This window comes from Hirundo rustica, chromosome 1, assembly GCF_015227805.2.
Source record: "Hirundo rustica isolate bHirRus1 chromosome 1, bHirRus1.pri.v3, whole genome shotgun sequence".
In the NCBI taxonomy this organism is placed as follows: domain Eukaryota; kingdom Metazoa; phylum Chordata; class Aves; order Passeriformes; family Hirundinidae; genus Hirundo; species Hirundo rustica.
Genome location: NC_053450.1, coordinates 145,769,566 through 145,790,710, shown reverse-complemented (window position 1 = coordinate 145,790,710; position 21,145 = coordinate 145,769,566). Strand labels below are relative to the sequence as shown.

General features: G+C 42.3%; 1 protein-coding gene across 1 annotated transcript in view; it reads right to left on the bottom strand.

The window, feature by feature from the left end:
- Positions 1-21,145, bottom strand: part of ADARB2 (adenosine deaminase RNA specific B2 (inactive)) — a 303,231-nt gene that overhangs the window by 34,730 nt on the left and 247,356 nt on the right. The window contains exons 5-6 of the mRNA XM_040080687.2: positions 9,099-9,267; positions 2,305-2,456 (exon numbers count right to left, since the gene is read on the bottom strand). Coding sequence (XP_039936621.1) covers positions 2,305-2,456; positions 9,099-9,267 — 321 coding nt within the window. The remainder of the gene's footprint in view (positions 1-2,304; positions 2,457-9,098; positions 9,268-21,145) is intronic.

Here is a 21,145-nt window from a genome sequence, read left to right as displayed (position 1 = left end):
AGTGCTAAATTATTTTAAGAGCACAGGACAAAGGTAGAGGGATCTGTTTAAAAGAGTGAATTACGAGCCAGGTGTAGCATCTCTTCAGGTCCTGCTACTGAATCACTGTGTAACCTTGGCTAAGCCACACAGACCTTTCTGCCTCAGCTTCTGCTTGGGAGAATAATTGGTGTAATACCCAACAGGAAAATTATTTTCATGATTATCTACAAGTTTACTGTCTGTGTCATGCACTGCATGATTATATATTTTTAAACACAGCCGCTTGTATATCTTGTTAGCTACAGAAGCATTCCCTCATTAGCTGGGAGATTTATCTGGTCTTCGAAGAAATCCATGAGCCAAGCAGGGTTCACCTCCAGGGCTGGGTTCAGCTGCGTGTAATCAGGCAGCACGGGCTGTCAGCTGCCCAAAGCACTGACTTCATCATGCCAACAAGAGCAGAATCCAGCCTGGACAGCCTCTGGTTGCTCTTGAGAATGGACCACATTTTAAAAATGATTACAGATTTTGGTGCTTCCAATTGTGATATCAGCTAAGGAGTGCCCCAGGAAATGTGTCTTCTGGAAAACCTGCACCTGTAATCAAACATAAGGCCTTTTTAGATATCTCTTGATACACCTATAAAGTGGGAGGCCAAAGACCACTATTATTTTTTGTTATTCATAAACACTCCCTTTTTTATTTTTAATTTTGATTTAAGATGATGCTATGTCTTTTCATTTTGTTAATGTCAGGAATTTGTTGATCTGATTTTGCGTTTACTTGCTTTTGTTCATTTTATAAACCCTGCTGACAAAATGCAGAAATCCTCTCAGGCAAAGACCACATTTGCTTCCTGAATAGGTGCATTCTGCTTTCTTGCCCCAGCAAGCTGCTGTTTCACATGGGAAAAAAAAAAAAAATTCTAGTCTGGGCAGAATAATACTTGATCATTAATAAATAACTTATATAAATAAGCAAGCACAAAGGAGTGAAACTACCATCTGATGGATTTGCCTGTGAGGAAGTGAGGTCGTTGTGTGACCTTGGGTGATTAATTTTACATTCCCATGTCTATGCTTCCTCCTTCATCCATTCTTTTGTCTTGCCCGCCTCACATTCAAGGTAGTCAGGGCAAGGAATATTTCTCATTATGTGTGCATTTATTTGGCAGCCAGCACTAGGGGCTTTGCAGCACTGTAAAATACGTGTATGAGGAGCAGTAGCTGGGGCAGAGATAAGGGAGTATAGTGTGCTTTGTGTATTGGATCATGGGGTGACAGGCATGTGATAACGTGCCACAGATCTCTGGAGAGCCCTGCCCCGTGCTGGAGGCATTCCTTGTGGCTAGGCAGGGACAAAGCTGCCGCAGTGGGGATGCAACAAGGATGTGCCTCTGCCATGGCAGGGTAGGGGCTGGGACATGCATGCTTGGGGAGTGTCAAGGTGACAGTGCTGGGTCATGGTGGAGATGGGATTTGTCATCATGGACAACAAGCTCTGCAAGTCTGTTGGTGGCACACACTGGCTCAAGGTCCGATTTATGTCTTCTGCAGGATCACCTCTAGGGAAGAGATCCCTGGAAAATCATGCGTTTGCTTGAATGCCACAGGTACGGCTCCAGGGACTCTAGGGCTGACCTGGTGGACTCCAACAAACCCACCTGTCATGCAGGGACCGTGCAGTATATGTGACGCAGGCAGGATGGCTTTGGAAGGATCCCTTCCATAAGGGTCTGGCCAGTATTTGCTGTGAGTGCAGGTGACATTTGGAGAGAGTGATGAACAATCAACACTACAGATGTGCTGTATCATGTATCATATCATATTAGTGCTCTACTTCAAACTCAGGCTGCTGCAGCCTGTTTTAGTAAAAATGCAACCCTTCAACCCATATGTACTCTGTGAACCCTGAGAAGAGTCAATGCATCTCCAGTTAGAGCCCTGATTCTCTGGTGCAGCTTCTGGCTGTGGCTTTAAGGATCTCTTTGATCATGGGGATGCTTTCCAAAACACTTATTTACTTTTGGGGTTGTAGGAAATGCCGGGATGTGTTCCCCAGCAGAGCCATGAAGCCCCAGGTGTGGGGAGCTGCCTTGCCCAGCTCTGATTTTCCCAGCACACCTTCCCCCAGCACACAGGACCAAGCACCAGTTACACAGATACACACTCTCTAAAGCCTGTAGTGCTTTTGCTCTCAAGTGAAACACTTTCTGCCAGCAAAGAGCGAGAGCAAGAAGGATCTTAAAAAAAATCCCCAAAACCCCAAAAAAGACAAAACACACAGAAAGGAGGAAAAGGAGCGGGAAGATTTTTTTCTTACAGTCGGTGGTGATTTCGTAGGGGGAGTTGAGGCGCGCGTCTCCGCAGGGTGAAGTGCTGACGTACAGATGGAACAGGATGTTCTCCCGCAGCCTGTAGCCTCCTTCTTTTAATCGCACGAAGATTGATCGCTCCCAGTCTTCTCGCCGTTTGCTGTGATCACAAAAGAGGTTCCAGGTCATTTGTTACATGCCAAATCAGAAACATTTCTGTGCTCTCTCTCTCTCTCTCTCCTTTTCTCCCCTCTGCTTGTTTGTTTGTTTTTATTAGCACCCGGCATCATATATTTTGCCTAGTGACAACAAGAGAAAAACAATAAGCTTCTCCAGGTGAAGAAATGTGTGAAGGAAGTCAGAACTGCCAAGGGGCTTTTGGCTCGCTAACCAAAAATATAAGATATATTCTAATGATAAAATGTGGATTTTTGAAGGATAACTCTCCTTCCTTCCTCACATGCATGGATGCATAAACACATTGATTTTAAAGTGGTTCTGGTGCATGAAAAAAACAAGTTCTCTTAGGCTCTCATGTGAACACATCAGCTCTGCTGATCACGATGCCTAGGCACATGTTAGAATCCCGTTAACATCAATCACCACAGCTGAGATGTGCATTCATGTGCTCCACTGAAAAGGGCCTCTAACGAAGCACCCAAATTTCATGACCACTGCCAGCCCTCCCTGCTCCCCAGGTGTTGCTCTTTTCCCCCAGTCAACCAGAGCCACCTACAAGTGCTCCACCTAGGCCAGCAGGGTCCTCTTGGTCACTTGGCATTTTTGGCAATCAGAAGCCATCTTAAGACGGGTGGACAAAACTTGTGCAGGCTTTTCTCAGCTGAGTTGCAAAAGACACTTATTGAGATGAAGCTTTTATCTATGCAGTGGTTCAGCAGCTAGATGGGGATGCAGTGCACATATTTCATTAGCAACAGCTGCCCGGGAGGCCAAACCCTCCCAGTGCTGCCGTTTGCAGCAACAGCACGGCATTAAGGCTCTGCTGCTGTGCAGCTCCTCCGATGAGTTACATTTGAGAAGACATGGGTGATTTCTCTGACAGACAGCTGCCTCTAATATGTGTATCTGGGCAATGGTTGAGATTATAATTTTGAAGGTGAAAATGTGATTGGTGAAATTGTGATGAGACTCCTTTCCCTCTGATGGCCTGGTCCTTCCCTCAAAAACTCAAGAGTCTTTTTTGGAGAAATATCTCTAAACAGAGCAGCACCTGCAGGTAATGGTTTTCCTAGGATGCTGCTAGGTGGAATCCCACCCGTTTAATTCACTACAGGACAGTCCATTAACCAAGGTGATTTCTGCCTGTCTCTTTGCCTCCTGATAGTGCAAACAGGGTGCTTTTTACTCAGCCTTTGAGCGAGTCCTTGGCTTTCATCCAAGATGCCTCTGCCTGTTTTCTCCCAGTGCAGCCTCTGTGCTATTGAAGCTGTTTGGCTGTCACTCTTCCATGGTTTGGGTGTTTTGTCATTTTTTGATGCCAGGATGCGTTTGCTGTCAGGAGGAATTTACAGGCACATTAGCTCGCCTGTCAGGGACGGGGAGTTCACACCGGCTGCCGAGCTGGGGCTGCCACATGCAGCTCTCTCATTTTCTGCTGGCTGCGGTGGAATTTCCCAACTGCACTAATTATATTATCGCTTTGATACAAGCCTCTGAAATAATAAAAATCTCCGTAAGTCCTGCTGCTTGGACTTTAGAGCAATTGCAGGTAGTTTTAAATAATTCACTGCAAAATCAGCTGGGAGAATACAAAGCTGTGCAGTCCAAATGCCTGCTATTATTACACTGAATCTCACCAGAGTGTGGGGGATAGCTAACAGTACCTGGAGACAGTTGCTATGTAGGGTTGGAGCAGTCATGTTTTGGGCTGGATTTCAGGAGTTCAGCTTCCATCCGATTTTTCAATGGTCATTGTTTTTCACTGATTAACCTTGCTCTCTTACCTCTTCATGAGCACCAGCAAGGGTCTGTGGCCATTGTGGCTGCCAGGTTGGGTGATAGACAGCTGCCCTAAAAATAGTTGGCAGGGCTGGAAGGCAAGGCAGCTTGACTCTCTCCTCCAGCAGGCTGAGGTTCTTCATATCACACAGGGTCCTGACCTGCCTTTGGGATGGCTTTTTTAGGATCTGAACTCAAACATGAGGAGGTTCATTCCTGCACTGTGGCTGAAGGCTTCATAACAAAACTCAGCGAGTATTGTTGGGAAAGAGCTTGGGTTGCAACACCATCTGCCGTGGCTTAATAGAGATTCTTGTGCATGGGAAGTTTGGTGTATTTCAAAACCCAGAGGGACCCAGGGATCATATAAAAATGGTCCAGGTAAAGTGAAGTGCAATTCTACAAAGTCACCTCTACCCTAGCACCAGTACCCTTGTGCCTTGCCTCTGGGACAGGCGTTTTGAGCTGTGAGAGGGAAGAAGAGTAGCAGTAGCTGTTCTTTACAATGTCCTTTGCACAGCCATACACATCATGCACAAAGCAATGGAGAGAGGAGCCTACAGTGAGCCTACAGATCCCATTCATTCAGGGGGTGTCATTAAAGTGCTGGCCGTGGCTAAAAGAGCAGAATTCATCCCTAAACTTCTGCCTGTTATGAATTTCTGTGGAAGTTAGGATTTGAGGTTCATTCAAGAAGAACACTTAAAAATGTGCTAAATTCTAATCTTTTGCTTAAGTTCATTATTCAGCATAACACATCCCCATGTTTTATGCTGACTTCAAGAAGATACTTAAGCACATGCTTACGGTTTAATACACATTAGGCATTTTGATAAAACAAAGTCTGACAAGCAGAAGAGCTGTTTTTAGCATGTAAATCTATGTAGGGAAGTTTCTAGTACTACATACTACAAGAGAGCATCCTAGAGTAACTAACATCAGGCTTAGTAGATGTGTAACAAGCAGCTGATTTTCCTGGAAAGAAATAACTTTACTGGACTGGATTAAGACTATTCCTTGCTTTTCATGTATAAAACAAGCAGTGGTTTGCATCTGACTTGCTGAAAGAGCTTACCTTCTGGTAAAATCATCTCCCTGGCACCTGAAGGGTGCACTACAGCAGCAAGCCTACTATGGTGCTGATTTATTTTAAGGACTCTATTAATTTTATTTCTCTTTAAAAAAGAAGAGTTGTATTTTCTTTTTGTCCCTATTGGCCAGTTGGTATAAATAATACCACTGAAAATGATGCCAATTTTCCTACCACCACTGCAAGAGAATCAGACCATCATATTTGTGTGCTTTTTGCTGGCTTATCAAAAGGTCTTTCTTGTCCTTCTTTTGAACATCAGAAAATTTACGTCTTACTTCTCATCTCTTTCGTGAAAGTCTGGAGAACTGAAGGATTATGGTTGTCATAAAAATGAAATCTGGGAGGGCTAAGGGTTTTAATCAGGCTGGTTAGGAGCTGACAGGTTTTAGTTGTGCTTTTAGCTTTTATTTAACTCAAGCTCTAGACAATGAATTGTTGAAAGAAAGTTTCCTTTTGAAGGATTTGTCATTCTTGCTTCTTAGAGAGGATAAAGTTCCCTTTCTGGAACTCTCTTCCAAGAAAAGTCAGGAAAGTCACACCTCTAACATTTAGCAAAAAGAAGAGAAGGGGGAAAAAGTAATTTGCATATTGCTGCAACATTGGCTTGTGGATGGAAATGTTCTGCAGCTTAAATATGTGAAGAAGTTCCTGTATTCTCTCTTTAGAGAAATGGGAAAAAAATTGCCCAAGTACATGGCAGTTCACCTCTCCCCCAAGAGATACCTGAACAGGTCTGCTGAATTCCACCTCAGAGGTGCTCATTTCTCTCCACTGCTGATCAAAGGAGCCTTGGGGATCTGGGTAACACATGACTGCCAAGAAGTAAGTTCATTTCAGTGAATCCCTGTCTCCTGGCCATTAGTTTTATATCTTGGCCCTTGCTTTCTCTAGCCTGCTTCCCCTTGCTCCTAGAAGCCTTCATGCTACACTCAGCCAAGTATGTGTTTTGCTTTCACTGAGATCAATGGTATTATTTGTAAATTCTGGCAAAGAGGTGCCTTTTCAAAGGCAGCATCACACAGAAAAATATTTCTTGCACTGGAAGTTCCTGAAGTTTGAAATTCAGCTGCAGAGACCACTCTCAGCAGGTAGGCTTGGTGGGAGGAAGGTATGTGGAAAGCAGGAAATAGCGTCCACAGAACAAACTTGCCTGTTCCAATAGTGAACGATAGAAAATTTGAGTGAAGAATGATGTCCTCAAAAGAAAATCATCCTTCTGATTTCAGTTCATTTCAGGCTTTGTACAGTTTCCTAGCCTGGGAGAGGAGTTTAATTTGGGCTAGGTTAATGCAAATGCAATACAATAGCTTTGTGTTTCCCCCAAGCCTGAGGGGATGGTATACAGGTAGTCCCAGTGGAGCTGATTTACCACACCTGTCCTAAAAACACTGTCCTTATAGCTATGTGGCAGCATCATATGTTTTCTCTATGAAAAGGAGATGTCTCTCTTTTTCCGGAGAAAAAGGAGTAAATATGCCTTCAATGTGCAGAAAATGCATTTTTTACTTCATTTTGAACTCCCCCATTTTGTCACCGTATGACAAAGCTCCCAATGATGGCAGAAAACTGTGTGTAGCAATAAATATTAAAATTGAAGAATATATCATAACACACAGTTTTGCTTCCCCATGGACTTTAAGGAAGCAGAATCTGATTTGACAATAACTCCAACTCTGTCATTCAAAGGTGCTTAGCCTTGATAATTTTGGTTGAGATTTCTATGGTGTTTGCTGGTCAGGCAAGCAGTGGTGCCTGGTCTTGGCTGAACAGAGCGTGATTTGAAGTTATTGTGAACAGAGCTCTTGCTTGCAGTGGGGATTCTCTTAACAAAATGCTGTTAACATTGATCCAAATAAAATAATAATATGACTGAATGTGTTAGGGAGGTGGATCAATAAAATAGTTTAAGATACAGCGTTAGCACTTGTTTCCCAAGAGACCATAGCATGAAGCAGGGCTGCTACACTGCTGAAAGCATAATAATTTAATGTAAACTTGAAAGCAATTCAGAATGAAATAGAGAGAATATTGTTTTTGATTAACCCTTCAATGCTCTTGTCCCCCTTTGTTAGCCAAATCCATGTACTCAATATACTCTCTTGTCTTCAACTCCAGCCTGAAGTGAAAATAGCCATTATTCCTGTTATTGTTGCTTAGGTGCAACAGTATCACAGGTGCTTACAAGAACACACAATCCTGCTTGCATCATCCCTTGTGTCTGTGACCTCATGCAAAACCTGAAGTCAAAGGATGTTTTTGCTCTGAGTTTAATAGCCTTCAGAAAAAAAAATTATATAAATATGCACTCAAGAATGGAGGGCAGAAGAATGACTTATAGAGAAAGAGGAGGGTTTTTTTTGTTTGTTTTCCTTCATTTCTTGGATCCTTCTATATAATAAATGCCACCTCAGCTTCACTTCTGCTCAGTTTTCACATCAGATAATTCAGGCTGGTAAGGACCTTAAAACTCTATCCCAACCTCTTTCTCAAAGTAGTTTGACAGATTGCACAAGGTTCTATGCACTCAGATTTTGAAAATGTCCAAGACAGGAGGGACACTGCACAACCCTTCTGAGTGACCTGTCCCACTGCTAGCCTATCCCCATGGGGAAAATTAGTCCTCATACACAGACTGAGCTTCTCTCTCTGTTTCTGTGTGTGTCTCTTGTCTGTCACCTTCCCACGGCACACCTTGGTAAAGATGTCAGCTCCATTGTTGCTGACATGCTTTGCTGGCTCTGCCATCCCACCTGCAGGCTGACCAGGTCCAGATCTGTCAGCACTTCCACACTGCCCAAGTGGTCTGGTCCGAGACCCTGGGTAGCCTCTGCTGAGCCTGTGTCAGATGGCTGATGTCTTTCCTTTGGGGCACCCAATGAGTGCTAGCAGGAAGGTCATTTCTTCCTCCTTGATTGTGTTTGTCCTTGCTGAGTTTTCTGTCAAAGTTCATGCTGGCCCAGCCCTCCAGCCTGCTGGGATCACAGACCAGCCCTCAAGCACAGTGACTGGTCATCCCCCACATTTTGGTGTCCTCTGCAAAGCTTATAACAAAGCACTACGTAACCTCTTCCAGATTGCTGATAGACATGATTGGAGACAAGCATTCTGAGGTACCCCACTTACTGCTATCTTCCAGGCAGTGTATGAACCATTAACCATTTAAATGGTAACAAGGTGGATTTGGCTGAAGATAGGAACAATAATTCCACTGTAATGATTCTACATGCTATAACATTTTAAAACACCATAAAGAAGGAGTGAGTGATAGCATCTTACACTTTGGCACAAAGTTTACTGTGCTGTTAACACTCATTGGTTCTCTAGCGAGTCAATGAAGATATTAATGATCAATAAATCACTTCTTTGAGATTTTTCAGCAGCAGCAAGGAAGACAGGAAAATGGCTGCATTAAGCAAAATGACTCCCTTCAAGTCTCTGGTCACTGAATGATGCTAATAAGCCTGCACGTAAAGATTTGTACAAAATCATCAGGCTTCATAAAGCCCAGCTTTATGAGTCATATCTAATCACTACTGAAAGAGAATCAGCTGAAGTAAAGCAGCTCATGACCCAACACTTTAGACTACCTCTCAATTTTTTTTTTTTTTTTTGTGCGGTGTATTGTTCCTTCATCACCTAAAGACTCAGAAAAAATGACATAAAGAAACAAATAGTTCAGTTGTCTGGAGGATGGATCTGCTCCACTGAAGGCCATACAACACCTCCCAAAAATCAAGAGAATTCAGTTACCTTAAGTGTAGCTCCAGCTGTGAGTAGAGGAAGTGAACAAATGCCCTTCTTGCCACAATTTCTGCATGGCAGTCGTTGACGGCAAGCCCTTGGTCATTTATGTATTCCCCATTTATACATTTGGTACCCGATGACAGCACAATAACCTGAGCTTGCCTGATGTCCAAACCTGTAGGAAGAAAAACAAAAGTGCTGTGAAATTGCTGGGGGTGACTATGATACCATGATTGTTAAAGTCCTCACAGCACACGCCTTGATGCGGCGGCCAGACAGCTCAAATGGGATGCCTGTTAAGGTGATGATATGGCCTTTGGAATATGCAGGAATTTCACATCTCTGTGTTATTAGAATAATAAGGTCTGTATTTCAGTCTTGCTGCTAATTCCAAGATAAAAGCTGGCCATGAAGTTTACTTGTTAAATCAATAACTACATCATAGCAGAGCATATGTTGTAGGGAGGTAATAAAGATCTCCTGCAGTGCTGATATATGGCCAGGTTTTTATGAGCTGTTGAAGGTATTTTCTGGTGGGAACACATACTCCCTCTAATGTTAGGTTTCATTGCTGTTGCACTCTAAGTACTAAATAAAATGGAAGTAACGCTTCTGGGGCTGCTCTTTAAAAATCCTGAAGAAAATACCCAAACAGATTTAACTTTCAGTCCAGTTTCCTTTTAGCTTCTCCAAGAGCAGCTACATCAGTGCTCTTTTCAGTGTGGTCTCATGGATGGAGCGTTTATCACTGAGACCACTTTGTTCATCTGTTGCCTCTCCACATAATGGTGAAGGCAATTGAAAGACGTCCCTTACTTGGTCCAGACAGACACTTTCTAGGAATAAATCTTAATTTATTTGGAGTCAGTTGAAAATGTTTAGAGACTTAAACAGGACCTGGGTTTCACTCTAAAACATAGCTCATTCAGCCCTGTGGACAACTTCAAAGTAGAATTTAGAATGAACTGAACCGAAAAAAGAAATTTTCTTTTGATAAGCACATCTCAGGATTCATCTCTCTGAATACCAAAGAACAAGGGAGTAGCTCTTGGGAAGAAGAACTGTTTTGCCTGATAAGTGCTTCCTCTAGAAGTGTCACAGTAGCCTCTGAGTGTAGGGCTGTGCTTGACACAATGGCTGTGTGCACAGCACAGCACAGCACAGCACAGCACAGCACAGCACAGCGGCTCAGACTGTTGTGTTGCTCAGGCAGTGTCACCTGAGATGCCCTTGATGTCCTGCCCAACATCTGCCTGCTGTCTGGGAAGTCCAGGAGGTTCTACACACACCCCATGCATCTCACATGGAAATCCATAAAGAGGCTCAGTGTAAGCATATGCCCCTGTTTAGCAACTGAATCAAGACCTCAAAGTGTGACAAGTCAGTGATAAAGACAGGTCTGAGACTGCAAATACCCATAGGAGTAATGGAAACAATCTTCCTGTGGGCCATGGTGATGCTGTTTCTATGGTATTATTTAGCTTTAGAAAAGCTTCAGAAATAATTTAATAGAGTCAGCAAAAATATTTTTTCCTCTTATGACATCTATTGAATAGCAGAAAAACTGAAAAATTGCAGAGATTTTTTGGCTTGGAATGTTTGACCCATGTTCCCTTATAAAATCTATTGATGTTAAATGACAAAAGAGCTGAATGGAGAAGGAAATAATATTTTAAACAAAAGGATTGGTGCTGCCCATGATTTCCCAGTTAGTAAATACCATCAACAGCTCTTCATAATCTCCACACAGCACTGGGACTAGTAATGGATGACATGCTGTAGCACTATTGCCATGCTTAATGAATATAATTGCAAATTATATCAGAATTCTTTCATGTCTTTATCAATACAAAAGCTACACCAGTAATCCAAAAGGTTTAGTAGTTAATGTGGCATTGCAGCATTTTGGCATTTGTAGGAGAGGTGTAAGTATTGTGAAAAATTCATTTAATCACATCTGAGCCCCTGATTGTGAGAGTCTCATACAAAAGTTGTTACAGGTACTAGTGACAAAGTACATGTCACTGTATGCCAGTGCTGAGAGTTTAATCTCTATTTGTTACTATAGATGTGGCCCTATAAAAGTGTTTCGGAGTATTTACTGGGGGGTGAAAAAAAAAGAGCTGGAAGTCTTGAAAACCCAAGAAGTGAGGATGGGAACACATTGGAGAAAAGGAGAGGAGAAAGAGACTTTGTGTTTATTCCAGTTTTATTACTAGGTAAAAAGTTGAGGTGGAAAAATTATTCATTCCCTATGAAGAAAAGTGCTTATAGTCTGTACATTAAAATTGCTTTGCTTTAGGGTCACTGCTTTTATGAGAAAAATAATAGGTATCTTAGATAGTGACATGTCCATCTAGTTAACAGTGTCTTTCACATGGACTAACATCAAACATTTCATGGGCCACTGCCTGCCACTGAGATTTGAGTCTCACTCAGCATCTCAAAAACCAGTGTATATTTTCCTCAACAGTATGTAATATTTTCCTTGGTTGGAAAGTCCATGAAAAGAATCAGCTTTTTTTTTTTTTTTTTTTTTTTTTTTTGTTCTATTTTATTTATTTACCACTGTAGATAGAGCCTTACTTACCTCAGCACAGCAGGAGCACACCAAGAGGCAATTCCCTCCTACAGAAACCCGTGAGCCCCTCTGTCTGCCCCTGAGGACCTCCGTGAAAACTCATTCTCAGGGCAGTGAGACTAACTGCTTCCCTCTCCTAACATTAGCATGCCCCTGGTGTGCCTCCTCCTCTCCCCCTTCACCTCACAGTCAAAGCACCAGGCTCTGAAAATACAGAGCAAGCCACCTGGGTAAGCTCTCCTGCTCCCTGGGATCTTCCTCACCCCTCCAGTCAGCCCAGTACACAGTGTGATGTCTTTTATTTTTTCAATCATTTTATCCACAAATAAATTTAACTCTTTTTCTCCTCTCTAATGAGGGTAAGCTGAGGAATGCATTCAGGTTTTCCTGTAAGGTCTGGATTTATTCACAAATGAAACAGAAAGGCACCCAACACTTGTCAGATGCAGCAATAATATGAATCCCTTTGATGTCTTCTATCACAATGTCCCCCAGCACAGCAACAGCCAGTGTGCTTGGGGTGCTCATGGTTGGGTGAATTCACTCCCTGTGTTGGCTTTCAGTGATAGGTGGCCCCAGTAGGTAGCCACGTGTGGACACAGCCTGGGGTGTTTGCCAGTCCTGGCAAGGTGCATGTGTTTGCACAACATCGCTTAGATATTGCCTGGGGCTGGGAGGCAATGGCTTCCAAGAATTTGCAGAACCAGTCTGAGTGTTAAACATTAAAGATCTCCATGTATTTTCCATTTGCAGTGTCAGAAAATAATCCATGCTCCTCTATGCTCAGAAATACCCAAGAGTTATGTCTCACTGCTGTGGCACTTGGAAACCCAGGTGTACATGACTTATGCATTAGCTCTGAAATATTTACACCTCACTGGGGAGCCAAATGGAGAAAGTGATCTGTGACCAACATAGCACTGTTCAATGCTGCCTGTGAGGGCACCCAGCATGATGAGAAGTATTTCCAACAACCTGAGAGCTGTCTGCTGTGCTCAGGAGCATACATGCTAGCAGGTTTCCTCTTGCATCCCTTGTTTGGTACATACACTGAGTTGGAAGTTTATCCCCTGTGTAATGCTTGATATTATTGCCAGTGAACATGGGAGGAATTTTTCTCTGAGAACAAGACATGATGCCTAGCTGATGAAGGCAGATTTTAGCATTGACTAATCACACTGGCATTTTAGGCAGCATTTCCAGCTCTGGAGCCTAGATACTTGCTTCAGTGATTCAGAATTAATAGGCACTTCTGTACATTTGTCTATTTTGCATTAAAACCAGTAATTACTAACTCTTGTTATTAATGTTTACTTCCAATTTTATTTTGCTTGCAGAATACTTCAAATTCTCAAGCCATTTCTATTTATGAAAGTCAAGCTCCCTCATAAACATTGATTAATTTAACCTCAGACACGTAGCAGATGCAGACTGTGCACATCCTCAAGCCATGCCTAGGAAAGCTGTGGCTTTGTGAGTGGCAGAATCCAACATGAACAGAAACTGGCACCACCAGCCTTGTGGCACCTACCCTGCTCAGGGTTGTACAGCAGGGTTTGACCCAGGACAAAGATTGCTCCCCACCAGACTCATGTTCTTACTGAGGGGAGTCAATCTTGGGTGAAAGATCCAGGGATGTAACTGCATTCAGGTTATTTGACAAACAAGGAAAAATGGGCTACATTATTATGACCTTAACTCCTGACCCACTGATTGTCAGAGTTCATGAGGCATTTCCTACCCTCGCTGCCTTCTGCAAAGTAATGTTTGAGGAGACATTAGGTTAAAAGTAACTAGTGAACGATTTATAACAGGCACCTGCATTACGTTTCTATTATTTGCCTAAAGACTTCTAATAGTTTTCAATTTGAAAAGGAAATGGAGCAAGGGAAAGGAAATTGGGAAGCTGTGTCAGCATAGTGGCTGGGTCCTGGCTAATACCATGTTTTTGAGGACAGCAGAGAGAGCAGGGAGGGTATTCACTATATTTTATCTTGACAGATCCCGTCAATCAATTAGTTGCATTATAAAACAAAAATGTACACATAAACGGCACGCTGCCTTTGATCACAGATTCAGTCTAATGACCCAGGGAAGTAACAATCCTTTCTGGTGCTCTGCTGAAAGCCTGAGCCCAAGCTGGGTGTAGAGGCAGGAACTCCTCTCACAGCTAGGCAGGGGGAACCTCGAACCCCCAACATTCATTTTTTGTGTGTCAGTGACCGTGCAGACTTTCACGTCATAGCTGAGCTGTTGAAAAGAAACTGGGTTTATTATAAGGCATTTTCAGTTTGCTGACACCAGCAGGAAGATTCATTTCAGCTGTTCTGGATAACCAGAGTTTAGATGTTCGTAGCTGAGCTAATTGCTGCAGATTCTCTTTATAGTCAAAGGAGAGGAATTTTCCTAGGAGGTGATTCATCTGGCCTAGTTTAGATATTTGCTTTTTGATAGTATCTCAGTATTGCCAGCTTCTCTTGATGAACTCTGAAGACCTATAGACAGCCAGAAGAAGTAAACCTTTCTACACTGTGGAGAGATGCTCTTACTAAGATCTCTCTTCCATGCAGCAAAATACTGATCAAAACTCCTCAGATCAGAAGAGGGCAAGCAGAACAAATATAGGGCCTTTACATTTTTCCCCTTATGTTTAGACTTCTTCAGATAATTTTTTTCAGCTTTTTCCCCTACAACAATTAAGGATAATTGTGTCAATGTTAGTATATTCAAGGATGGTCATTTTGCCTGGAGCTGAACTATTACACACAGAAAGCAAACAGGGCTATCTTTCCTATGAGACCTCCCAAAACACCAGGCCTGCAGCCACAGAGCTTGCAACAGAAATTATTCAGAAAGATGTTGACAGAAAAGATTAAGCAAGCAAAACCATGAAGGTTTGCTCAGCAGATAAGCTGGATGTGGAGAACTGGCCGACATCTTATGGACTATGGTTATGAGCTGGGCTTTTAAGTCAGCTGTGGCCACGAACACAAAATACCTACACCAACCTGCTTGGAGACACAGCTCTGCCAATAAAACAAGTGAGTTTGGGCTAGTCTAGTCAATGCTTCCACTGACTTGAAAAGATTTTAAAACTCTTCTATTGAGATATGATCATCAGGACCTTCCATAAGAATGAGTTTGTAGCTTTGCATATTTTTTTGTTGGAAAAGGAAAATCAAAATCATGAGGTAACTGCAAGAGGTGTAGACTGATGCTTTCAATCAGCAAACTGAATCACAATGGCTGGGTATCAGAGAACTGCAAAATTCAGGGAGCCTGATTCACACAGAACAGGATGGAGTTTACAACTGCTAATGCCAGAATACAACTGGGATCACACTTTGGTTTCTCAGCAGCTGGCATGACATGTAGAGAAGCACCAGTCAGTGTGCAAGTGACTGTTGCACTGGATGTTTTAGATCCTGCTAGTGGTAGTAAAATCTATCTTCGTTTTTAGCATGACACTGTGAAGACAGCTCACTGCTCTAAATATATTCATTTTAAATTAGGAAAAAACCATAAAAATCAGGTTTGATTAATTAAGAAAACCCACACCTCTTTTATTGGGTGGGAGACAACTTGCACAAAATGCAATGCAATAAAAAGGAAAGCCAGAAGTAATGATAGTGTAACATCAGCCCTTCTGAATAATTCATGGGATACAATTTCATGTTATTTTAAATGGTGCTGCTTGTCTCTCTGATAAGCAATAATTTTATGCTCTTTCTTTACCTTTTTTTAACAAATCAGTCAAAAGGATTGTCTATTGTTATCTGAAAAAAAGTGTATTTGGAATAATTTTCAAGGCAGCTTAATTGAGCTCTGATCACAGAGGAGGGTTGGTTTTTTTTTAATATGCTCTACTCACAGCTGAATAAGTTCAGGTTTCCATTTCAGGTTTATTTAGGGAAGGAAAATTTCTTGATGTTACATAGCACTGACAAGTCCTGCATTATTTTCTCTTATCTTCTTCCCTGCCAGCCCTATCACATTCTTAGAATGGCTTTAATTTTGTAATAAGAGATAGTCAAGACATGAAAGAGCACTGATGCTGGGAAAGCTGCCTGCAGGGATGTGCTGTGGGCACAGTCCTGCACCCCACTGTCCCAAGGCAGATCCTTGAACCTGTGCAGAGCCCTATGGGCACTGCTGCCTGCCCTCCAGGAGTGGGCAATGTCCCACAGAAAATACTGCCAAAGAGGCAAAGAGTTCTTCTCCCCATTTTCTCCCTCAAAAAAAACCCCCAAAAACCACGAGAGAAAGGACTCATTTCTCTGGAAATTGAAACCATTGCCCCTGTATGCTAGTGCTTACATGAGGGCTTGGTCTATGGTTAGAAGTGAGGGATGTGCTTACCCAGGTCCATCTGTCCGTTTCCCCCACAACTTGGTGATGCATCTACAATCCCCTCTATTCTGAGGCTTCAAGAGGAATGAAATCAAGATGTATGTGTAAGGAGGGAGCTGAGGATTGAGGGGCTGGTGTGTGGCATGGTGTACCTTGCTCTTCAGTTTTGATGCAGAATATGCACTCAGGGAGCTCTGCCGTCCCCAGCTCCGCATGGAGAACAAAACCACGTGCATGAGTAAAAAAAAAAAAAAAATGTGTAGCCATAAGAGAAGAACTGTGCACAGCAGGGATGATTAATGATATGCATATGTCAATTCACAGTATGCATTTATCTGCCAGCCATAAAGACTGCTGCAGCTCATTTTTTTCTCTCCATTTTCTATTGTACCTGTGGTAGCGATTGTGGTAATTTCAGTGACAAACAGGAACCTGGGACTTCAGTGAGCACCCTGGCTGTAACTCCTAGCTCACACTGGATGTCCCAAAGAACACCCCTGAGGTGGATGGGAGCAGCTGATGTGAAGTAATTGACCAAAATATGGGAAGAAAAGCATGTTGAGGGCTTGAGAAACAGAACAGCAACAGTCTGAACAAAAGGCAGATACACAGCTAGCAAATAATAGGAACAAAGAACTGGCTAGCAGTGAGGTTACAGATATTTAGGGGTATAAATGGAGTCTTTGAAACACTGGAGTTGCACAGGGATTTCCTTTCCTTACATCAAAATGAGGGTTATGTGTAACTGAATATATTGTACTTCTGTGGAAAGAGAGGGTGTAGAGGGGGCCTCTGAGAGCCTCATATTTTCTTCCCTTATTAATGTGTTGAGTAATCCTCTCTCTGACTGCGCTGCCTAGGGAAAGCTATTCTTTGCAGAGCTCTTCATCTTCATCAGTGAAGGAGCAGGGACAGAGTCACAGTCCCCCCTACCCTGATCTCTGACCCCTCTGTGCTGGAAGCTAAAGCAAGGGTATTGTCTGAGAGTGGCTGTGGCTCTCCTTTCACAGCCAGGCATAGTAAATTTTGCCCAAACCCAAGGGGGTGGGGAGGAGTGGGGAGTGCTCTTGTAAATAAGTTCCAAATTCAGTTCCTCTGAAACAAAAATCCCTTTCTGACACAAGCCCATTTGGACTGTTTGAACCACATCATGGGATGCCTGAGAAAGGATTCTTGTGCTAATCAATTTTACAAGATATTTCTATGCAGGTCTTTGCATTAAACCTTATTCAAAAGGTGGATTTCCAGTGTGGAAAATAATGGTGAGGAGGTTGCCTAAGTGGATGGGAATCAGAAAACAAAGGCAAGACTGCTGGGGGCTGCAGAGAAGAGTGACCCAGCAGGAGAGAGTACAAAAATTGAATATGCACACTATGAACATGGCATGTGCACATTTCTGAGTGTCTGAAAGGAACAACCCCCAAAGAGAGAAGTGGGCACTAGATTTAGAGCAGCAGGACTGAGGTCCTGAGATGACATCAAAGAAAATAACAGTCAGGATGAATAACTGTGAAAATTATTAACAATGAGATCCAATAGGCTAGAAAGGTATTGTTGAAAGCCCCATTTTTAATTGATTAATTTAAATCTAGACTGGAAAGAGGACTTGGGAACAATCTTATACTTGCAGGGAAATGTACTGGACAAATCAATGGTCTCTCCCAGTTCTAATTTCTATGGTCCATTTTTTCCCTTCCTTCAGTGGACCAAAAGGATGAAATCCCATCAGCTTTGCTTCTGAGGAGTGTGGAAGGAGCCAGTGCTGTGTCTGTGAGCACCAGTGCCCTTTACCTTCCCTTCCTTTACTCAACATGGGCTTAGGAAATCCAGAGAGGGAGGAGGGTCAGTCAGCCCGGGCCCCTGCATGCTTCATCCCCATACCATATCCTTGTGGATTTTTTTTTTAAATCTAAATTCATAGTGGTAGAATCAAAGTTGAGGTTTTTTTTTTTCCTTTCATGTGAATTTGAATACTGTTTTTCTCCTCAGGAAGAGAACTTGCACATAATTCTTAATTTTTAAGCAGGACTGAACTGCATTTTCCTGCCATGTCCTGACTGCAGATATCTGTGTTTCTCTAATAAATGTTGTGCCACTGTTATCTGAGCATTAAGCAAATTGACAATTTTAGATGCTAGTAAGATTCTAAATTGCAGAGAGAAAGAATGAAATCCTGAATACGAATTTTGGCAGTTAAGCGCAGGAGGAACTTAATTTTATCTGGGATTTTTTTTAAATTGTATTTTTTTTCCTCAAATTCTTTGGTGTACTTCCATCTAAAAAGATCTTCCTATGAGTTTTACTAGGTTGGTAAAGTGAAAGCAATGGTTGCCAAGCCTTTATTCACCAAAGAAATTTCTTTTTTTAGGGTGAGATGTACTCTTGGTATTGACATTGGGACAGCTTCCAGTTTACCTCATCATAGAGCAGAATGAAAGTCTGACCTTGCCAACTCTTAGCTTGACACACTTAGGAAACAGAAGTGCCTATTTTTAATTTCCATGTTTTATGCTAATTATTATACCCATCCTGGTGCCCAATGCAATTTTATGCGACACAGAGCCAGGGCCTTGTCTGCATCCAGGTTTTGAGAGGTGTTTCAATCAGAAAAATACTTTGAGCAGCAGGAATGGAAAACTAAATTCAGAGACAGAAAATGTTCAGGGAGCTAAATAGACTCAGTGTTTAAGAAGAGATGGGAAGCAGAGTAACCAGTGGGCACAGTGGGGAGCTGAGGCTGCCCAGAAGCCAGCAGTACAACATGCTGCAGACACCTACAGCTGCTCCAGCTGGTGGAAAATGAGGGACTCAATTCCCTTCCCATTTGGGTCATTTTCCTGTGGAAGTGCCTGAAACTGCTGATACGAGAGGGGTGTTTTGTCCTCTTCTTTCTGAACCCGTGCCACCAAACAGCTAAGAGGATGGAATTAGCTTAGACAACGACAGCAATGAGAGGCTGTGTGTGTGCTGGTTGGGGTGCTCATCTCCAAAAGTGAATCTCTGGTTCTGTACTTACTCCCAGTTGGTGCATGCATTTCTCCCTGTTTTTTTTATGCAAAACATATAACCTGGCCTGGAGAGTTGTCCCTGAACCTGGTTTTTTTTTCCTATTCTGTGCAAGGCTGCAGGATTGTGTCCCATCTCGTATTTTCTAAGTAACCTGTCTTCAACTACTTTCTGTTCCTTAGCTCTTATTTAACAGAAATGGTGAAAAAACACTCAAAGTTGCTCTTGTAAGGGGAGTACTCACAATGCCTAAACCCACATTTTAATAGAAGTGATGGCTCTGATGGGACCAGAGTTTTAACTGCAAAACCTCAAATGTCCTTTGAGCTGGAATTTGGAAACCTGAGTCTATTGAGCTGCAGGAATATGAGATTATGGTCATTATAGGTGCACATTACAAAATCCAGGAATAAAGTTGCAGCTGTGGGAAAGGGATAGTCTTATGGAGTTCAAAACCAATTAGAGAGAGTCTGAAGATTATTTGTTTAGGGTTTATAGGCAGAAGAAAACCGATTTCTGAAAAAGTGTGACATATATGGTTCTTAACTACATATCTATTTACCTATTTTAAAATATTTTGAGAAAAAACGGTCATCTACTGGTGAAGTGTCAACCTTGATATACTTAAGAAGCAAATAATGTTTACAAGAATGTCACATGACTTTGTGCCATGCCCTTAAGAGCATCAGGCAGCAGTAGGTGAAGAGACCTTCTGAGATCTTCAAAAAGATGTCAGCAGTTTGGCCACCCAATTTTGATTTCAGAAGCTTCAATTCTCATTGAATCTCACTGGGACCAGGTTTTTAGCATCCATCTAACTATGCAAATGGGATCTGGGAGCCTAAATTACTGCTGTGCCTCTCTTCCTGAAGGAATCTGCTCTGGACACTAATCTGTAAATCGATCACATTTTCTCTAACTGGTTTGGCTACTTGAGTGCAGCATGGGATGGAGCATATTGATGCCTTGTGTATGGCCTGAACATTCTACTATATTCTACTGCTTTGCAACTTTCCTGCTCATACTAAGAACTAGAGGTCAATTGGACAGCAGCATTTCTGATTGTACATAAACATCAGGCTTTGTGAATCTCAGTGTGACTACAGATCCATGGAGATATACTGTCAAGTTTACTTTTTTCTGTTATTCCACTTAGCAATAATTAAGATCCATTCCATGAGATACAGATGATAATTTCCCATCTTCTATCACAGCATGAAATTTCTATTTAGGGCTCTTTTGTCCAGTTCATCTTCAGTTCACAGAAGATAACTGAGAAGACCTCATAATTTGCTTTTAACATCAAAATGATTGTCAACCTTAAAAAAAAAAAAAATATATATATATAGAAGAGAAGAAATTGAAGTGAGAAATCAACTCATAATCTTTGTCTATGAATGTTACACTGCCGTGAAAAGGACTGAACTTCCTTAATGCTTCATTTTTAACAGAAAGCATGACAAAAAGTTCCTATCAGTGTTTAAACTGCTAAGATTTGTCAAACACAAATGGGAAAATTGTGTTTAAATAGCAGTTTCATTTTGTCCTTAATGATTATGGGAGGTGGGGTTTTTGTTTGTTTGTTTGTTTGTTTGTTTGTTTTGCAAAGAGGACCTCAGCATTAATAGATCATCTCTTTACTGAGTGACAGGAATTCTTTACTGTGCCTAGTGATTTCAGGTAGAGCAAAGGCCAGACTCTGTCTGTGGTGCCAGTAAGCGGTGTGAATACCACCGGCCTCTAGATCACAGCACTCAGTGTGAGGCTCACACCTCCCACGCTGCTCTGCCCCACCCTGGGACTTCCTACCTCCCAGCTCTGGGGGACAGGCAGCACTGCCACACTGTCCCCTGTGTGCTGGTACAGGCAGCTGCCCTGCCTGGTGACCCATGGTGGGACCACAGGGGCTCCTCCTGCCACCCCACGATCTGTGACTCTGGGCATCAGACCCAGAGATGTTGTGAGAGTGCTCTGGTTTTGCATTTGTTGCCTTGTGTTAGAAAACAGTAGCTTTCTCACCCTTCATTTTTTCAAATGTATCAACTGACATAACAATAACAACAACAATGTTGAAAACTACTTCTCCCTGAGAACTTTTCAATAGTAAGATACAGCA